We start from the raw sequence: 21427 nt of genomic DNA, 5'->3' as shown, positions 1-21427 counted from the left end.
ACAGCTGATAACACTTGGAAACCAAACACTGTGAAGCAGAGCAAGTGATGGGAAACAAACCAACACTCAAACTCATTCTGGAAAAAACCCTGTTGTTTTATTATTACTTAGAAAGCACACACAGCAATTTATCGAGATGAAAGAGGAAAGGTAAAATAAGTGAGCATACAAATTCATTTCAAAAGAATCCATGTCACTTCCCAAGTAATCTCAGTCTATCTGAGCTTTCTAAACTGTATTTCTTGTATCTGTATCCATAATCTGAGTTATGCATATAGATGTATGTAAAACATTGCACCATTGTTAGAAATCCTTTATCCAAAAACCTGCAGTAAGCATGTTTTTCTTCCTGAAAGCTTACTCCAGGTGTGTTCTCAGCTCACGCCATCGTCTCTTTTCTCTGAGTTCGTCTTTGATGACAAGTAAGGATACTTGTGAAGGATGATTTCCCCTTAGTTCTTGACTTTTTCTTTAACTTTTTCTGATTTTTGAGTGAGATTCCCAGTTCTTCCATGATGGCATTGAAAGAGAGACACTAGAGGACATGAAATAATAGAGCATCAGTTTGATCCACTTGTCTCCAGCCTTCATTGATCTGTTTCCTGTCTAGGCTTTTAGGATTATGAGATATTGGTTGAAGGTAACTCTGCTACAGGGTGCATCCCCAGCCAGTTCCCACACCTCCTCCTCCACCCACTGGCCACCCACCTTTACTACTGGGGGAAACAGATTTGGCAAGTCAGCTGGGCAAACTTTGGGATTTCATTCACAAAAGAAGTAGCAGAAAACTACCCAGGTAGGCTCTCAAAATAGAAAACTTACCTTTGTGGAGACACCAAAATAGAGTTAAATTAAGTCATTTCCCCCAGTGAGATGATCCAAACATTGATAGGATTATCAAGGCATACGGACACTTCAGTAATGCTATAGAAAATGAACAAACCTTCTCTACACCAAGGCTTTGTTTTTTTCTCCCATGAAACCTTACTTTGTTCCTAAAATAAAATCTAATTCTTGATGACTTTCCTTTCTGATAAAAAAAAAAAGAAAAAAAAAACAATTTAAAATTTTATATTTTCTCCAAAAAAAATTAAATAAATAAATAAAATAAACAGAGATCTGGCAGCAGCAATGATGCAGCTGTGGTTGAAATGAAAATAATATGGTACTGAACTGCACAGCAAAGACGATGGCATAATATGAAAAGAAAATGGAATTATGAGCATAAAAAGTTATGCATATGCAGATGGCATATATGTGCATAAATGTATCTGTTACAATTATGCTATATCTGTTCACATGCACAATATATAAATAGTATAATAAGACATAATTTGCCATCATTTCTTCCAGCCAAGAGAAGATCTTTGAGTGACAAATTTCTGCTTGTATAGGGATTTCTACAAAGTAGTGTTGTTTTTGAAGAGATTGCTCCTAAAATGGTCTCTAAAAACCTAAAGCCTTTGGTAAAGTTTATGGCAGTGCAAGCACTATTCCTTGACCATTAACTTACAAAACGGACAGAGTTGAAAGCCAAATGATCATATAGCACCAGCTGATTTCTAGAGGATGTGCGTGCCTGACAGGAATAAAGTGGTGTCTCATGTGTGCAGAGTACAGAATGTCTTCTGTGTTCCTTCTGTATCAAAGGGCAATACGCTTTTCTGAAAGTTGACACCCTACTTTGTTCCATTAAAAAGCTGATGCATTTGAAACAAGCAGCATTTTTAATTCTTCTACTTGATTTGAGAATCAGACTTAACAAATTTAGATCCTAGGTATAAATTATTGGCTTACCAGGCTCACACCTTTCTAAAAAACTAGCTGTTTGCATATCTGTTCTTATTTCTTTTATACCTAAGTGTTTATAGGATTTGAATTTCATTTCCACTTTTCTATGATACTAAAAAAAAAAAAAAAAGAAAATTCAGGTCACGTGTGTTAATTTTCTTCCCAATGGTAAGTTGTGGCTTCAGTGAATTGAGAGGGTGTCACACCACACAAAGAAAAATTCAAAAATGTTTTCCACGAATTATACTTCAAAAACTGCAACGGCAAGTGTCTCACAAATGAGATGTAATTTTTGTACCATTACGTGATGTGGAATTTATGTGTTGCTACTAAGATGGAAAGAATATTTTATAGTATTGCTGTGTTAGACAGTGTTGTATTGGGGTTTTGCAAGCTCTGTTCAGAAATTTATTTGAATGGAAGAAAGTGTTTTTGCACAGGACTTTTCTGGTTTCAGGAAGTTCACTAAGATGGAAGGCAGAGGGGCGAGAGAGAGAAGGAAGGAGTGCCAAGGAGTTTACATACGCTGTGACACATAAACCGCACAGCAGCTTTAGAAAGGAGTTAGTATGCCCATCGTATAGATGGGGAAACTTACTATTAGAAGTATTGGATAACTTGCCCAAGAAATATGATTCATAAGTTAAAGAGCTTGTATTTGAACTCAGTGCTCATTTGACTCCTCAAACTTAACAGCTTTCACTTGAAATCTCCCACACCATGATGGCTAATTCTTTTAATTAAATCATTATAAAGAGCTCTCTGTGGATTCTTTCCTCATGAAAGATGTTAAGAACTATAATCTTTTGTTTCATTTGAATTCACTAATGCTTGATATTTTTCTCTGCTTTTTCTTTGGCCATGTCGTGTGGCACGTGGTATCTTCATTCCCAAACCAGGCATTGAACCTGTGCCCCTTGCAGTGGAAGCCTGGTGTCTTAACCACTGGGCCACCAGGGAAGTTCCTCAGATGTTTGATTTTAGACAATCACTTTGTTCTGCACAGAAAACCACCAAATTCGGCTTCTGTTAACAGACATGGCTCATGCAGGAGATACAACCAGAAAGGCACTCTTAAGTCTTTCCTATTTTGGGTAAAGAGGCAATCACAAATCTTATCTTGATAATACATATCAATCAAATTTTTCTTTAAAAACAAAACCAAATCCCCCTCCAAATTTTTAATTGCCTGAAAATACAGCAAACATCTTTTTCATTTTTTCATTAACCTTGGGTATTTATTTCTTGCTGCCTGTGTGAGAAGGCATATAAATATCATTTTATCAGTGGTCTGGTTTCTCTGTCATAAACTATGATTTCTTTTTGATTCTTACTCTGTCTCCAACTGTCAAAAGGAAAATGGCAAGATATTGGGGCTGACCTTTCTGCTTCCAAATTTTTGCTATAGTCACAAAACAAGATGACCTTTAAGGCCCCTCCCAGTCATGAACTTGAGTAAACCACACGCTCTCATAGCCACAGGAAATGAAAGTGTGAAGGTCATCTTTCAGCTCAGAGTAGCTTGAGAGAGGCTTGTCTTCATGAGTCAATTTGCCTATTGTAATCTAAGAACTGAAAATACATGTAACATATAAAGACTGCACTTCTGAAGCAGGATCCAAATTATGGTAGCTTTCCAAAGCTTTTGCTTCCAGACTTGGTTTTATGAGCCCCTTTATGTTCATACAACCACACACACACACACACACACACACACACACAGGTAAGGCGTGAAGGTGTAAATTTCTAAGCTCTTTTGTTAGAAAATATCAAGCATAAAAATGCCCACTAGCTGCCTGGCTCTAGAGGCAGGAAACTAGAAGTAGGGTGCTGTGGCAGCACCCTTCAGTGCTTTGCAGACTGGAACCGCCCCCCCCCACCCCCATACCCCACCCCGGTTAGCTTGGATCCTGGGCTGTCCCATTTTTCTCTGGTAGATGGAATTCATGTTTTTAATGGGTCTACGTAGATGACCATGAATTATAATTGTGAGTTGGCTCCTGGCATCAGAATGCTGGAATTGAAGTTTCAGCTTACTGGACAGGTGATTATTTTCTCTGACTCAGTTTTCTTATCTATAAACTGAAAATAATAGTAGAATCCTCTCTTTTTTTCTGCAAATGCGATGAATTTATTTCTTAGCTTTTAGCAAATAAAAATATTCCCCTGAGGAATCCTTGTCATAGAGCTAATATGAGAATCATTAACCTGACACACGTTAAATACTCAGGGACAATACCTGGCACATAGTAATACTCTGCCTTTAAAATAAAAAGTTATACATCACTGAAAATATTTTAAGTCTATGGCACTTACTGATCTATGTATTTGTCTATCTATGAATGTATGTAGAGTCTTTTGGACAATAAAACGATCAAACCAGTCAAAAGGAAATCAACCCTGAATATTCATTGGAAGGACTGAGGCTGAAGCTGAAGCTCCAGTACTTTGGCCACCTGATGCCAAGAGCTGAATCACTGGAAAAGACTCTGACGCTGAGTAAGACTGAAGGCAGGAGAAGAAAGGGATGACAGAGGATGAGATGGTTGGATGGCATCACCAGTTCAATGGACATGAACTTGGGCAAACTCTGAGAGATGGTGAGGAACAGGGAAGCCTGGTGTGCTGCAGTCCATGGCGTTGTAAAGGACACTACTGAGCGACTGAACAATAGCAACAATCTATCATCTATTTGTGTGTGTGTGTGTGTTTGAAGCAGAGAAACAGTGAAAAGAGTTGATATTTCTTCAGTTTTAGCTTTCGCACATCCTTCTTTGCACTAATTCCTTTGAATATTTTATAAACAGTGTTTTAGTTTAGTAGGCTCTGTACATGTTTAAAGTATAGAATTTTCAATGCCTATTATTACTTGTTTTACCAAGCCCATAACATGCTTTGGTATTTATGTAGTAACAGGTTTTTATGACAGCTTGTATCTTGTTCATAGATAGGTGCTCATCTATAAGAAGGAAATGGAAACTAACTGCGCTTCTTGTCATTTAAACGTGTAATCATCTTTGTGCTTATGGGCCTCCATTTACAATGAATCACTATGATGGTATGTTTGATGGGAAAATTCACTGATAAATGAATTTGTATAGTAATCAATGATAGTACTGCTATCATGCCGCTCCTCACTCTATCCAAAGATAAAGTGGTGTGCATGTGTGTGTGTGTGTGTGTGTGTGTGTGTGTGTGTGTGTGTGTGAGGTTTCTCTTGTAGAAGAAAGGAAACTGAGAAATAGAAGTTAGTCTATTAGAGACTTCAGCTGAAACTTCAACTAGCACTATACCAAGGGAACATTTCATGCAAAGAAGGGCTTGATAAAGGACAGAAATGGTATGGACCTAACAGAAGCAGAAGATATTAAGAAAAGGTGGCAAGAATACACAGAAGACCTGTACAAAAAAGAGCTTCATGACCCAGATAATCACGATGGTGTGATCACTCACCTAGAGCCAGACATCCTGGAATGTGAAGTCAAGTGGGCCTTAGAAGCATCACTACGAACAAAGCTAGGGGAGGTGATATAATTCCAGTGGAGCTATTTCAAATCCTGAAAGATGATGCTGTGAAAGTGCTGCAGTCAATATGCCAGCAAATTTGGAAAACTCAGCAGTGGCCACAGCACTGGAAAAGGTCAGTTTTCATTCCAATCCCAAAGAAAGGCAATGACAAAGAATGCTCAGACTACTGCACAATTGAACTCATCTCACACACCAGTAAAGTAAAGCTCAAAATTCTCCAAGCCAGGCTTCAGTAGGATGTGAACTGTGAACTTCCAGATGTTCAAACTGGTTTTAGAAAAGGCAGAGGAACCAGAGATCAAATTGCCAACATCCACTGGATCAGGGAAAAAGCAAGAGAGTTCCAGAAAAACATCTATTTCTGCTTTATTGACTATGCCAAAGCCTTTGACTGTGTGGATCACAACAAACTGTGGAAAATTCTGAAAGAGATGGGAATACCAGACCACCTGACCTGCCCCTTGAGAAATCTGTATGCAGGTCAGGAAGCAACAGTTAGAACTGGACATGGAACAACAGACTGGTTCCAAATAGGAAAAGGAGTATGTCAAGGCTGTATATTGTCACCCTGCTTATTTAACTTATACGCAGGGTACATCATGAGAAACACTGTGCTGGAAGAAGCACAAGCTGGAATCAAGACTGCTGGGAGAAATATCAATAACCTCAGATATGCAGATGACACCACCCTTATGGAGAAAGTGAAGAGGAACTAAAAAGCCTCTTGATGAAAGAGAAAGAAGAGAGTGAAAAAGTTGGCTTAAAGCTCAACATTCAGAAAACGAAGATCATGGCATCTGGTCTCATCACTTCATGGGAAATAGATGGAGAAAGAGTGGAAACAGTGTCAGACTTTATTTTTTTGGGCTCCAAAATCACTGCAGATGGTGATTGCAGCCATGAAATTAAAAGACACTTACTCCTTGGAAGGAAAGTTATGACCAACCTAGATAGCATATTGAAAAGCAGAGACATTACTTTGCCAACAAAGGTCCATCTAGTCAAGGCTATGGATTTTCCAGTGGTCATGTATGGATGTGAGAGTTGGACTGTGAAGAAAGCTGAGTGCCGAAGAACTGATGCTTTTGAACTGTGGTGTTGGAGAAGACTCTTGAGAGTTCCTTGGACTGCAAGGAGATCCAACCAGACCATCCTAAAGGAGATCAGTCCTAGGTTTTCATTGGAAGAACTGATGCTAAACCTGAAACTCCAATCCTTTGGCCACCTCATGCGAAGAGTTGACTCATTGGAAAAGACCCTGATGCTGGGAGGGATTGGGGGCTGGAGGAGAAGGGGACAACCGAGGATGAGATGGCTGGATGGCATCACTGACTCGATGAACGTGAGTCTGAGTGAACTCCAGGAGTTGGTGATAGACAGGGAGGCCTGGCGTGCTGCGATTCATGGGGTCACAAATAGTTGGACACGACTGAATGACTGAACTGAACTGAACATTAGCTTTCATAGCTTTAAAAGAATAGGGACCCAAAGGTACAGATGAACATATTTGCAGAGCAGGAATAGAGATGCAGAGAACAGACTTGTGTTGGGGATGGTGGGGTGAATTGGAAGAGTAGAACTGGGATACATACACTGCTATGGGTAAAATAGATACTAGTGAGACTGCTGTATAGCATACTACTACTACTACTACTACTAAGTCGCTTCAGTCGTGTCCAACTCTGTGCGACCTCATAGACGGCAGCCCGCCAGGCTCCCCCGTCCCTGGGATTCTCCAGGCAAGAACACTAGAGTGGGTTGCCATTTCTTTCTCCAATGCATGAAAGTGAAAAGTGAAAGTGAAGTCGCTCAGTCGAGTCCGACTCTTAGCGACCCCATGGAGTGCAGCCCCCCAGGCTCCTCCGTCCACGGGATTTCCCAGGCAAGAGTGTTGGAGTGGGGTGCCATCGCCTTCTCCATGCTGCAGAGCATAGGGAGTTCACTTCAGTGCTCTGTGATGACCTAGAGGGGTGGAGTGGGGCAGGGTAGGGTAGGAGGAGGCTCAAGAGGGAGAGGACATATGTATACACATAGTCGATTCACATTGTTGTACAGCAGAAATCAGTAAGACATTGTAAAGCAACTACATCCCAAGGTTTTAAAAAAGGAGATACTGCTCTATCTTGCAGAAAGTCGTTCCTCTTGTACACTTCTTCGGTATGTATGGTGTGTTCCCATCAACTCCCCTTTCCTTCCCTTCTCCTGCCTTGTTTTACCTTCTTTTCTGGCTTGTTTCCCTTTATAATTGCTGACTACATGGCAACTTCTTTGGGTTAACCCCGATAATTGATTTCTTGGTACAGCTTCCCTGATAGCTCAGTTGGTAAAGAATCCGCTTGCATTGCAGGGGACCATGGTTTGGTTCCTGTGTCTGGAAGATCTGCTGGAGGAGGGGAAGGCTACTCACTCCAGTATTCTGGCCTGGAGAATTCCATGGACTGTGTAGTCCATGGGGTTGCAAAGAGTTGTAGATGACTGAACGACTTTCACTTCACCTCAGTGTGCATCTGAACATAAATTATCCTCTCTTGACACCTTTATCCTATTATTGCAAATACCTCCTGCAAGGATTGGGAGGAGCTAATTAAGCTCTCCTTTTGTAACTAAAATAAAATGCGTCAGGAAAACATAAAAACAAAAACCTAAGGTGGGGAATGTTTTTTACATCATAGGAAAAGTTGTGTGCCTGGATTTGATTTTTGTTTACAATATTGAAAGAACCCAGCCTAAGCCATCTGGGACAGGCTTTCATATTGGTTGCAAACTTGGCATCAGGGTGTGAATATCAGGTTGATTTCTCATTATATATTCCATTTTTATGCATTCAGTGCTTTCATTCTTTAGTACTGTTTAGGGGAACTACTTTGAATACATAACTTCAAGGGTTTTTCTGACACATTATTTTTTAGAAGGTCGGGCCTACCCAAGAATATAATATAGGTTTTACATTTTGTATAGTTTTCTCCCTTTAATTTATTAGACTCCTTATTCAACGACACTTGAAGTAATCTGTAACACTGGGTAATAAATTTTCACCTTATGCTTAGAAGAAGAGAATGATATTGGTAATATTAAAGTCATTTTACTGCTACAAAAATCTTTAATTTTATATATAGGCTTTAACTTAAAGGCAAGCTGCGATTTGAAGTCTTGCTGTAAAACCATTCTTAGAAAAATATAGAATATCAGGAGATATAGTAGGGAATACTTTGCTGAGAAATAATGTGATTATTACTACTATTGTGATTGTTTTCTCGGTCAGCAGAGGCAGTGTCTCAGTAATTTTTTTCTTAACAAGGACTAAGCATTCACATCCTTTAATATTATTAAACTCTCAGGTCTCGTGTGGATGTAAACCTACTATGTTCAATATGTTCTGGACCTAGAATCCAGAAGGTTTTCAAGGAACATGACAGAAGACTCCTGCTCATGAGCTTGCTATCTTAAGGTTTTGGAAAGTCTGGTTGCCTATCTGCACAAGTGTTTTACTTCTCAAGATAATTGATGATTTGAAAACAGAGATCAGGCTTCAATTATTCCACACTAAGTACAGAAAGGAGAGTCTTAGAGGAAAAATACATGCACTGTCTTTGTGTGCAGTTCCTGTGTCCCAGAACTCAAAATTTGAGCATCATCATTCTGGTTTTATCAGTTTTCTGAGTTTGTTCGGAAACCCTGGGTCCTCTTTTATGTGACCATCCTTGGAGTTAAAAGCAAAAACAAAAACAGATCTGTGAGGTTGAGAGTCACCATGGTAGCTTCCATAATAGTGGTTATGATGAATTGTGCCCTGAAGCTCATGAGGAAGTTGGTTCTCCTTTGAGTTTGCACCAAAACTCTCAAGTGGAGGACATTTCAACACTGAATGAAAATGTGAAAGTGTGGCCCCCACCCTTCTCCTCACCTGTGACTCAGCAGCTACTGCTTTCACAGACTGCTTCATTGCATTTTTTATGCTTTAAACTGGCTCTTCATAGGTGCCAGTCCCTAGAGGCCTGTCTTCTCTTGCTTTGTCTGTAGCACATAGATGCCAATAGTTCATGTTTCCTAGCTCCTTTAATGCCATACTTTCACCATCTTTATGTCCTTTTACCATTTTTCTTCTGTATTTCATTTTTGTTCCCAGACCTGAGGCTTTCTGCTGACATTTTAGCTCTCTCAGATTCTAGATTTAAGCTTCGAATTTCTTGCATGAAGGCATGCTCTGGAATTCCTTGTTTCTTATCCGAGGCCTTTAAACTAAAATATATATATATGTATCCATGGGGGACACAGGGTTACTTGATGGCACCAAACACACAAATCATCTTTCTTGGGTTCATTTTTATTTAAGGATTTTATTTAGAATTTTTTTTTCCTTCCATTACATTAAATGTAAGTATAGTGTGGGATGTCATTTCTTCTCTCTCTCTTTTTACTTGGTGTGACAGTCCACAATCCCCAAGCTCTTAGGGCAGCCATTCCCAGCCATTTTTGCACCAGAGACTGGTTTCACGGAAGACATTTTTTTCCAAGAAAAATTGGGTGAGGGTTGATTCTAGGGCACACGACCTAGAGTCCTCACAAGCAGAGTTCACAGCAGGGTTCATGCTAATCTAATACCGCTGCTGATCTGACAGGAGGTGAAACTCAGGCGGCAATGCAAAAGGTAGGGAGTGGCTGTAAATACAGATGGGCTCCCCTTGTGGCTCAGCTGATAAAGAATCCGCCTGCAATACGAGAGACAGAGGCAGTTTCGCTCGCTTGCCCCCAACTTAATCCTGCTGTGTGGCCCAGGGACTGGGGACCCCTGTCTCAGGATATAGGGACGTTTATTTCCCTCTAACATTAGTGATGATTTCATAGAAAGTTTTGAAATACGAAGTTAGCACCAAGGCAGAACATTTGGATACTAATCTATGTGCTTTTACCAGTTCTTCTATATCTCAGCCTCTTTTTTTCTACTTCTAAAGCAAGAGCTTTCATATACATTGCCCTCAGGGTAGGGTTGACACAGGGGGAAAAAAATAGTCAAAGTTGCAGCTTAGAGTTCTTAAATGAACTTGTATGGATCTATAGAAGTCATTGCTGTCTTTGAAGCTATTAATTACAATAGTCAGGTGTTTCAAAGGAGAAAAAAGAAGGTACTTGGAGTTGTAAATGTTTAGAGCCTTCTGGATCCATCATATATGACTGGGCCTGCCAGAGCATGGTTTAAAACAGAGCATGGTTGCTGCTCTCTATCTCTGCCACATTCTCTGAGATCCCCTGTGTTCCCACTGTGGTCTCCATATCAGGACTACGTATAGAATTGTTTCCACTCCAACCTCAAGTCTCCTGATCCACTGGTTCTCTCAGGCCTTCCACAAGGCTCCTGGTTGGGAAGGGCCATGGATTTTTGGATGCTTGCCCTGGCATGCTCTGAGGTTAAGCAGGACTCTGAATGCACTTTAAGGCTCACTGCCTAGACATTGATATTTTGCCATACTGTTGGATGTATGATTTCTCTACAAGTCTGCCCACCTCCTGCGTTACATACCATGAACCCAACAATGACACTTTCTGTTCAGGATTCCCCTGAGATTTTCCAATGTTTCTGCTTTTCTGTCGCTCCAACCTGGGGCTTGACTCAGGGATGATAATGAGAGCCCTTTTCAGGGATTTGAATAGCATTTAAAGGTAATGATTTCCCTCCAGTTTTGTCTTTCCTAGTGGTCAAGAACTGGTCAGGGATTGGGAAAAGAGGTAGAAAAGTATGTATTATGCATATTTCCTCAACCTCGACATTGTTCAGTTGCTCAGTTGTGTCCCACTCTTTGCGACCCCATGGATCTCAACCTTGACCCTCTGGGTTTTAGTTTTTGCTAATTAAGAGCTAGACTTTTTGAATTCAAACAACTAATTCAATCAACAAAACACCTAGATCTTGAGATCAAAAGCCATAGTTTTTAAGATTTTTGTCTATTCTCCAAGTTTGTAAAATCCATGTAAAATTGAAAACATAAGATGTTGAGTCATCTCTAGTTTGGGAGAAACGCATATAAAAACCTTGATGTTGATGGTGAAGGAAGGTAGGGATAAAATCAGTGTAAAAAGAAGCACATCAGCCTTTCCTTTGCTTCCCTTTGTGTCTCTTTAGCAGAATTACTTAAATTTCACTTAAAGATTAGAGACTTTCCTGGGCATTGCAGCCCCCTGAACTTCTTCTTTCTAGAATTGGGATTGAGGCTGTAATCAGTTCCATAACTCTGAATAACTCCCTAGGTACAATTCCTTTATTTTCCTTTTTTCCCCCTTTTTTATGCCTAGTCTATAGTGTCACCAAAGTAAAAAAAGGATTCTACTTCTATAATCTTTACTGTATTTTTAATGACTCATTTATGATTTATTCGATGAGAACCCTCTCACTCTATAATGCCATGATAGCTATTTTTTTCTATATCCAGAACCACTCTACCCCAAGTATTGAAAAGGCAAAGTAATTCTGTTTATGACAAGAATTTAACATGTTCAACATAACTACACAATTTAATAAATATATATACATATATATGTAATATTTATTATATCAAATCTGTCAATCCTAAAAAATCAATCCTGAATATTCATTGGAAGGACTGATGCCAAGGCTGAAACTCCAATACTTTGGCCACCTGATGTGAAGAACTGACTCTTTAGAAAAGACCCCAATGCTGGGAAATGTTGAAGGCAGGAAGAGAAGGAGATGACAGAGGATGAGATGGTTGAATGGTATCACTGACTCAATGGACATGAGTTTGAGCTCTGGGAATTGGTGATGGACAGGGAGGCCTGGTGTGCTGCAGTCCACGGGGATGCAAAGAGTCAGACACAACTGAGTGACTGAACTGATATAATATATATTTATATATATATATATATATATGTTAATGTGTATACATATGTGCACATGCATATACAGGCTTCCCAGGTGGTGCAAATCATAAAGAATCCAATGTAGGAACTGGAGGAGAGGTGGGTTCAATCCCTGGGTTGGGAAGATCCCCTAGAGTAGGAAATGGCAACTCACTCCAGTATTCTTGACTGGGAAATCCCATGGACAGTGGAACTTGGCCGTTTACAGTCCATGGGGTCGCAAAGAGTTGAACACAACTGAACACACATGCATGCATGCACGTATGTATACACACATATATGTATATATGCGTATATATGTATACACACACACATATTATATTCTCCAAGCTTTTTTCTCCTCTGCTTCTACACTTTAATTTTCTTCCCACTTTCTAAGAGAATTTTAAAAATGCCATGGTTGGAAGAGAGTTTTAACTGCAACCCCCTCATTCGACAGATGACCAAGTTGAGGAGGGGGGAAGTATTATACAGTGCCTTGCCTAGAGACACAGTGATTCAGCAGAGGTCCAGGGACCTGAATTCTTGGCTCGTGGTTCCCAAGTCACCTTTCCTTTGGGCCACAGATGTCTTTCAGGGGTTGATTTACATGGTAGTGTCAACCTGTACACTGGAAAAGTTATTTCTAAATGGATGCTAATTGCTTCTTGGCCTCTCTGTTAATTAATGAATGTTTGGGTTTCCAGGCAAAGAAAAGCTTCTTTGCACAATTAACAGAAATAACCTGATTAGAGAGACTTCTCCAAATCACTTGCTAAGTAAATTAATCAGACTATAGAAGAAATAAAGTCAAGGATGGCTTGGAAGCATCTGATAATGTGCCAAATTTCAGTGAGAAAACAAAATTACCAAATTGTGTTAGGTTATCTATAGACAGTAGTGTTTTTCAGCTCTTATGTTTGGTAAAGACTAAGTGATCAGGGAAACCTTATTTGAAGTTGAAAAACCTGAGTATTTGAAGTCTGACCACTCCAGTTGAAAAAAAGAAAGAAAATTCTGGCTAAGCTAAATTTAAAATTATAATCACTAAGGAGAACTACAGTGGCTTCATTACATCACTCAGGTTTTACTCATTGTTTTTGTGTGTATATCTGGACGTATACATTGTGATGCGGAAATGCATTGCAGAGCAGTGTGGCCAATTAGCCATATTTGGGCTGACAACGATGAAGCTTAGATTCTGCAGGGTATGGAAACCACATAACACATTTGTATCATTGGTTTTCTATCACAAGAATGCCCTTCTCTTTACAAATAGAATTTCTTTGAAAACTTAAGGGAGAATCCCACTTTCCGTGATACCAGTCTCTGTGGAGAAGATTTAGAAAGCAAAAATGATTTTAATATGCCTGTGCATCTGGACATAAAATTCTATAACTGTCAGAAGCATAATGAGATGGCTGCTAAAGGCAAACTAAAACTGCAGCGTCGAGCAGAAATTTTTCATTATCTATAAGAGTTAATTAATAATGCCATTTGACACAGTTAGATGTGCAGAAAATAGTACAAGAAGTAAGAATGCTTTGTTTCCCTTTTGCTTTTCAAGGCTGTTCAGGCTGCTTTTAAATTGCTTACTAGGAAATAGACCTTAGAGCACAAGGGTCATGGGTTTGGAAACTAATTGGGATTCATTATTTTGCTGCTTTGCCCAGATGGCTCATATAGAACATAAGATAATGTGTGGCAAATGCACTGAGGTATTTGGAAATAGTTTTCCTTGGATAGGTTTACAGTCATATAATCTAGCTGATTTTCCTAAAGTCACAGTCTCTATCCACCATGTATTCCTTGGCTAGTTCCAATTTTGCTGGAAAAGCTTTAAAATAATTCAATTTATAATTTTAGTCTGAAACAAAACAAGCTTTATTTTTTTGCCTTATTGCAAAAGGTAAAAGCTTGTATTGAGGCTATACAAGCTTGTTAAGAAATAAATTAGACAACATTACATGCTCCATAGTTCCTGCTCACTTCCTAACTTTAAACAATGTTTCTCTGGGTATCTTGTGTGTGTTCAGTTGTTCAGTTGTGTCTGACTCTTTTGTGATCCATGGACTGTAGTCTGCCAAGCTCCTCTGTCCATGGGATGTTCCAGACAAGAATACTGGAGAGGGTTGCCATTTCCTGCTCCAGGGGATCTTCCTGTCTGTGTCTCCTGCATTGACAGGTGGATTCTTTACCACTAGTGCCACCTGAGAAGCCCTTCTCAGAGTATAATCCACAGATAATCTGCCAGTGTTAGTAAAAACTCACATTTCCTGTCTAATTTGAAGTCACACTGCTATATTCAAATAAATTTTAATAAAAACTCATGTTTACCAACTACTTTAAAGTAAAACAACTGTTTTTTGGATTGTTGAGAAAAAATTCACTTAAGAAAAAATACTTTGAAAAATGATCCTTGTTTTGAAGATGATTTGAAAGAAAAGTCATGTACATGGTCTAATTTTAGAAAAAACTGCTGTATTTGAGCTATTTTTATGTAAACTAATGTGCACAACTACTTTTAAGCATTCATGATCAGATTTAGTTAAAAATTCCAAGTCCTGGGCTATTTTCACTGTGGAGGAATCTCTGGAGGTGCAAACTATATACTTTGTATTTTAAATAATTTCCCCAGTTGATTCTGATGTACACTGAAGTCTGAAAACCAGCGACATGAAAAATAGAGATTGAAAATTTTCTTGTTTGTTCAAGTTCTCTCTCTCTTTCTCTCTCTCTCTCTCTTTTTTTTTTTTCTAAATTCACTTAAAATGCAATGACTTCTCCTGGAGTCATTGTGGGCTTATTGGTTATTTACTCGATGGCAGAATTGGTTGTCTGAGAGCATGTATGAAAGAAGATAGAGGAGAAGGTAAGAAACCAGGGTCTGAAATGAAGGGCAGTTTCTCAAGGGAAGGACAAGTCACGAGACAGAGCAGGAAACTTACCTACCTGAGTATCTTGAGTATCCTACCACTTACAGCTAAACAGGAAGATCATCATTTGAATATAATGGCATTTCTACCCCCAAGATGTGCACAGTTTCTTCTTCTCTAGAGAGGGTTTATTAAATATTTAATGCTAAATGTATCTTGCTTGGAATTAATGATCCTACCTCTAGAATCGAGAAATGGCAACAACCTGAGTGCCTATTATAGACATAAGAGTATGCTTTAGATCACTACAGGTTTGGGAAGTGCTGGATACTTTTCCAACTTGTTGCAAATTCTCAATGCATCCTAACATATTAAACATACTGAAATGTTATGTAGTAAAGGGACATTTTTCCTGGTGTTCAACTGGTTACTCAACCATGAAACTCTAATTTGAGATTTGGCTAATGAAAGTCATTTCCACAAACATGCCTTTAATACAACCATATGACCTAGAAACTATACCCCCCTATTACATATAAGAAACCAAGGCTGTGAGAAATTCAGTTACTTGTCTATAGACATTCAGTATGTGGCTCCACTAGAACCTGAACCTAAGTTTGGCTGCTTTAGAAAATTCTCTTCTAAGAGACTGTTTTAAGAGTCTCTTCTAGGACTCTGGGTCACTGTCTCATGTCTATTTCAGAGTCAACTGTTAGTCAAGCTGAAATAAAATTGTGGAAAGGATTAAACTAACACTGCTGCTGCTGCTGCTGCTAAGTCACTTCAGTCGTGTCTGACTCTGTGTGACCCCATAGACGGCAGCCCACCAGGCTCCCCCGTCCCTGGGATTCTCCAGGCAAGAACACTGGAGTGGGTTGCCATGTCTTCTTCCAGGGGATCTTTCCGACCCAGGGATCGAACCTGTGTCTCTCAGGTCTCCTACATTGGCAGATGGGTTCTTTGCCACTAGGGCCACCTGGGAAGCTATTTACAGTGTGAGGTAGTACATAAATATTAATTTTATCCAAACCTCTGAATCATACTTTTAAATGATATTCTGTATAGAAAGGTAAGTTTTGTTACCATTAATCCTGATCATCTATACCTCATATATAACCCTTGAACTTTTCGAGTAGCATTTTTGGTTTATTATATATAGTCCTTGGGAAAATAAATTTATGTAATTTGTGGTTTCTATATATAGAATCAATGAATTATGAATTATATAATGTTTATCCCAATATTTGATTTTTTTATTATTATTATGAGGATGTGAACTCTGACTTAGGGCAAACAGTATGTTGCTTTTACCTAAATAAATACTAATAAATCTTAGTGTAATTTATGGATATTTTCTTAAAAGTATATTTATTTAAAGAAGAAACCAAAACCGAGAAACAATCAGGGCAAGAGTCAACTTTCCTGAACATACTTTACTAGAGAAATACAGAGTTGATTGAAGAGACTTGCGATTCAAAAATTGGAACCCATTTAAAGCTAAGCAAAGGGAAGGCAAAAAGGTACATGATTGCACAGATGGCCTATGTCTACTTCTGAGAAATATATTTTGGGGGATCACTTCACATGTCCAAAGGTAACCCCATTAAGGAGAAGAAAGACAGATGGATCCTGTATTGAGGGAAGATGAAAAGCATCTTCAAATCCCCTATTCATTGTGAAGAGGAAACAAGCTCAGAGGGACAGCAAGCAGCTTTTGTCACAACAAATTAAGTATGTTGTTGGCTTTCTATGTCACCATGCTCAGTTAGAGTGAAAATTACTTACAGCATTTGAATGCAGATGGAAAATAAATTTATAGAGATCTGTAACTAATGTATAGTGGAATTTTTTTTCCTCTATTTTCTTCTCCTTGTCCTTCTCCCTAGTATACTTGGAAGGAATTGAAAATGGCAAAGGATCCAGAGAAATGAGTGTGAAAGCAGCAAGGCTCAGAAAGATTGCTACAAAAACAACCATTCTATCCTGGATGAGTAGGGTGGGAATAAAATAACATCTTGTGAAAAGATGTTCATCAGTGCAAAGAAAGAGGCTGAGTGAGTGGAAAATACAAGAGGCTAGGCATTAATTTCTAGCTTAGGAATTTGCTCGGAGGTTGCAAAAAATAATCTATAGCTTGAAAAATCACAGTTCTTTAAAGACTGAACATACTATCTATCTGAACCTACAGAAGACTGTCAATTTCTACAAATAAATGTTACTTGAAAGATCCCTACTCAGGGATCATCTTTGACTATGTTATGTCTTCCTGAAAGTGAAAGTGAAGCTGCCCAGTCGTGTCTGACTCTTTGCAAGTCCATGGACTATAGCCCACCATGCTTCTCCATCCATCGGGTTTTCCAGGCAAGAATACTGGAGCTGGTTGCCATTTCCTTCTCCAGGGGAATCTTTCCCACCCAAGGATTGAACCCAGGGCTCCCGCATTGCAGGCAGATGCTTTACCCTCTGAGCCACCAGGGAAGCCAATGCTCTTCCTCTGTGGTACCTGAGGTTTCAAGTTTAGTTTTCATTTTCTAAGTCTCTTTTTTGTATCTTTAAAATCTAACACATCTTTGAATCTCTGTGTCAATGATACATTTCAAATAGTAGACTCAATTTGAATTAAAAATTAACATTGTTAAGAAGTTATGAAAAGATGGGGCTCTAGATAGTTGCAAAGTGTGGCTTTACAGAGCGTATGGTACAGGGAGAAAGAAAGAGGAGAAAAGTTTCACAAAGATGAAGACGGCCACAAAATAACAATTTGTTTTCATGCTTTGCACTGCTGAATGGCTGAACCTACTTTTGTATGAGGAAAAAGTTGCTTAATCTTAATACATGAAAATACAACTAAGATAACCATTCTCTCAAGGGTATAGCAAATTGCTGCAAATGCACATATTTTGGAGTCTGTATACATCTAACATACCTCTGTTTCAACATCAAATGCACATGTGTTTCTAGTGCATTGAATTCAATGTTCAGAGTACGTGAGTTTTGCTATCTTAAAACAAGGGTAGGGGTTATGGCTATTTATGTTTAGTAGACACAGATATCATCAACAACACTAATTAGCAGAAACAGTTTCTACTGAGGTACACCTTCTTTTTTTAAAAAAAATGATTACACAGTGTGAATTGAGGACTGTGTCCGAATCCCTTTCTCCTCTCGAATTAATTTGCCACATTCTAAATCCGTAGATAAAGTGGTTCCAGAAGTGGAGTTGGTTGGATGGGTTTGCTTACACTGCAGTCCATAAAAGAAACAAAAAGCCTTGCATGCAAAAGAAATGAGAAAAATATAGAAAAAATGAATAAATCAGAAGCAAAAAAATGAGTGTTTAAATGAAAATTTAAATCAAATGACAATTATGAGAAGCACATTAAAGCATAACATATACAAGCTTTTAATTTTCAAATTAGTTGCATAAAACAAGACACCTCAAGAGCAAATTGAAAGTTAAAACAAAGCAGATCAGTCCATTCTCCCTTTTAGTTAAGGACAGTTTTCTCTAACAAGGTCTAGGAAAGTGGTGCTTAATGTTCTCACAATTGCCTTGTAATTTCGGGAAAATTTTCATGATGAAACTAGGTTGCAATCAATCATCCTCATCTTTGGAGATGTTTCCACTTAAAGAAAGTGGGACTCAGATTATTAATCAGAATTGGGTACATTATTTGGAAGGCCCAGAGCAAAATGGAAATGTAGAGCCCTGTGTTCTAAAGTTGTTAAGGATTTTAAGACATTGATAGTTGAGCCTTAAATTAGCACTGTCATTAATAGTGCATAGTTTCAAAATTCTAACTATTTTTAAATTCACTGGGTACCAGATGCTCTACAGTGGGCATGAGCTATGTGTTTAGTTTATTCTCATAGGTTTATGAAGGAATTATCTTTAATCACCATTCTCTAACTCAGAATAGGGCAAATTCTTGGTGTGATTTTTCATCAAAGCTAAAATTAACAGGCAAAAAGGGTTGACTGTTGAAAAACCAACCATAATCCTAATTTGGAAAAATAAAATTTTTCATATTTTATTGTCATCCTGTATTGTTTATCATTTTTTGTGAACTATTCTTTTGCAAAACACACTTTGATAGAGGTAATGTTCAGTTTCAAACTATTGCATTTATATCTTTATATAGACTGCTTTGCATTAGTACATGTGCTCGGTCCTGAAACTAAGGAGATGCTAACATTTCTCTCAAAGGTTTTTTTTTTTTTTATAACTTTTCTAATTCGGGATTTATTTCTTCCTTGCTCTATCTAGGGTTTCTATCTTAAGAGCAAACAACTGTTGAGGAAATTAACCGAGGTTGAAATTTTTGCACTGTCATTTCAAAAAGTGCTAATTGGATTTAGTGTATAAGGTGCTTCCTTCTTCTCATTAATAAATGATGGGCCTACAGTGCCAGCAGCACCTGGCAGGGATTCAAGAGCTCTTTGCTCTAATTCAAAAATGGCTCTTCTTGGCATCTGATTCAATAGACTATTATGAAAAGGGGAAGCATCCTTAATACCCCTAAGCTTAAGACAGAGAGCACAAACCCCAAACTAACCCATCTTAGAAAGAGATGACTCACCTGTTCAATATCATTGTTCTTTCGGGATTTGTAAATAAATTCTCCAATGGCTACAAATACAGAAAGGACCAATCCAGCAGCCAGAACAATGAAGATGCCCCCAATATTTTCTACTCCCAGAGCACTGGCTTCTTTGTTGTCTTCTTCTGGACAGCCATTTCCCCGCCACCATTTTTCTTTCATCATATGCAGTTTCCCCTCTTCTTGTAATTGAAGAATAGCAATAGTAATTTTATCCCGGTAAGGAGAGCCTGTAAGTGGGGATATTTGGATATTGGTTACCAAAAGGTTGAAGAAGATGCAAAGAAGGGTTATCATCTTAGAGGTTACTTACAGGTAACTTACAGCTGTCTTAGAGGTAACTACTCACAGCTATTGGAAAAACCTCAGTCTACAAATTGGCCAACAAAGGGCAAGGAAGCTCAATCCTATATTTTGAAGGATCTAAATAATTGGAAAGGACAAAGCTGACATGCTGAGATGAGCTATTACCCAGATTGTTCCTTTTAAGTTAGGAACAGCTGAGCTGGGAATTCCATGACATCCTGTTGTTTCTGGTGAGTTTCCTATGAATCTTTACCCACATTAGAGAATTTCAGCATTTCAATTCCATTTTTTCTAGGCTTTTGGATGTCTAATATTATGACAGCTCGGCCAGATGATCACCTGTGCCATTTCTTCTTCCTATGGGAGTAGCTAGACATTTCCTAGTCTCCTTTACCATGCCTTGTGGTGACTGACCAATTTCTAGCCACTGGGAGCTAAAGTGCTGTATGACTATTCCCAGTCCTGTCTCATGAATCCTCCCAACATGATCCTCTACTGTCTCCCTCTCTTTCCTCAAATACTCAGCAAGGAGGAAACAATTTTAAGACACTAGGGATAGTGGAACCACTGGTTAGAAAGGGCTTGGGTCCCAGGATGACTGAATGAAGCAGAATCCCTCTCTCAGTCTGCTACTGGATGATAACAAAGTTAAGAAATAAGTATTTATTGCCTTGGCCATTACAGACTTGCAGAGTAATTAGTTCATACTGACTAATACACTTATTAAGATACTATTAAAAGCAGGTTTTGAATAATTCAAAGGTCTCACAAAACACAGCTAGATTTAGAAAGTTTGCAAGTACTTTATTGATATTATTTATACTCTATCTTCTAGCAATGCCATTGGACTTTTAATTCTCTTATGAGTAGAGAGCATCAATATCATCTTGCTGCAGCCACAGCTTGCCCAATACTGGATCCCTATGTTAATCAGAGCAAAGGAAGAGTAAAAAAAAGAGTGTAAAATTTCTTTATTAAATTTCTCCTTGGGTGCTAAGAGTTTTTGTAAGCTTTTATTCTACTCAGTAAGAAAGTAGTACACTCTAGGTCTTTCTGTAAACTTTAACATTCTTCTTGGTGGAAAAAGAAAAATGAAAAAAAAAAAAGAAGAAGAAGAAAATATGGCCTCTTAGAACCAGAAGAGAGCTTCCATCAATTCAGTTCAGTTGCTCAGTCATATCTGACTCTTTGCAGCCCCATGGACTGCAGCACACCAGGCCTCCCTATCACTGACACCCGGAAGAACTTGCTCAAACTCATGTCCATCGACTTAGTGATGCCATTCAACCATCTCATCCTCTGTCATCCCCTTCTCCTACACTTCTCCTCCTGCCTTCAGTCTTTCCCAGCATCAGCGTCTTTTCCAATGAGTCAGTTCTTCGCATCAAGTGACCAAAGTATTGGAGCTTCAGCTTCAGCATCAGTCCTTCCAGTGAATATTCAGGACTGATTTCCTTCAAAATTGACTGGTTA

The 21427-nt window shown here is 38.7% G+C and overlaps 1 protein-coding gene across 1 annotated transcript in view; it reads right to left on the bottom strand.

Moving 5' to 3' along the window:
* Positions 1-379: 379 nt before the first annotated feature.
* The window catches only part of GRIK1 (glutamate ionotropic receptor kainate type subunit 1), a 465170-nt gene continuing 444122 nt past the window's right edge, over positions 380-21427 (bottom strand). The window contains exons 16-18 of the mRNA XM_052636330.1: positions 19628-19878; positions 944-1030; positions 380-535 (exon numbers count right to left, since the gene is read on the bottom strand). Of these exons, the coding sequence (XP_052492290.1) occupies positions 380-535; positions 944-1030; positions 19628-19878 (494 nt within the window). The remainder of the gene's footprint in view (positions 536-943; positions 1031-19627; positions 19879-21427) is intronic.

The sequence above is a fragment of the Budorcas taxicolor genome, chromosome 1 (assembly GCF_023091745.1).
Source record: "Budorcas taxicolor isolate Tak-1 chromosome 1, Takin1.1, whole genome shotgun sequence".
NCBI classification, from domain to species: domain Eukaryota; kingdom Metazoa; phylum Chordata; class Mammalia; order Artiodactyla; family Bovidae; genus Budorcas; species Budorcas taxicolor.
Note: the sequence above shows the minus strand (reverse complement) of the source record. Positions and strands in the feature narration are given on the sequence as shown.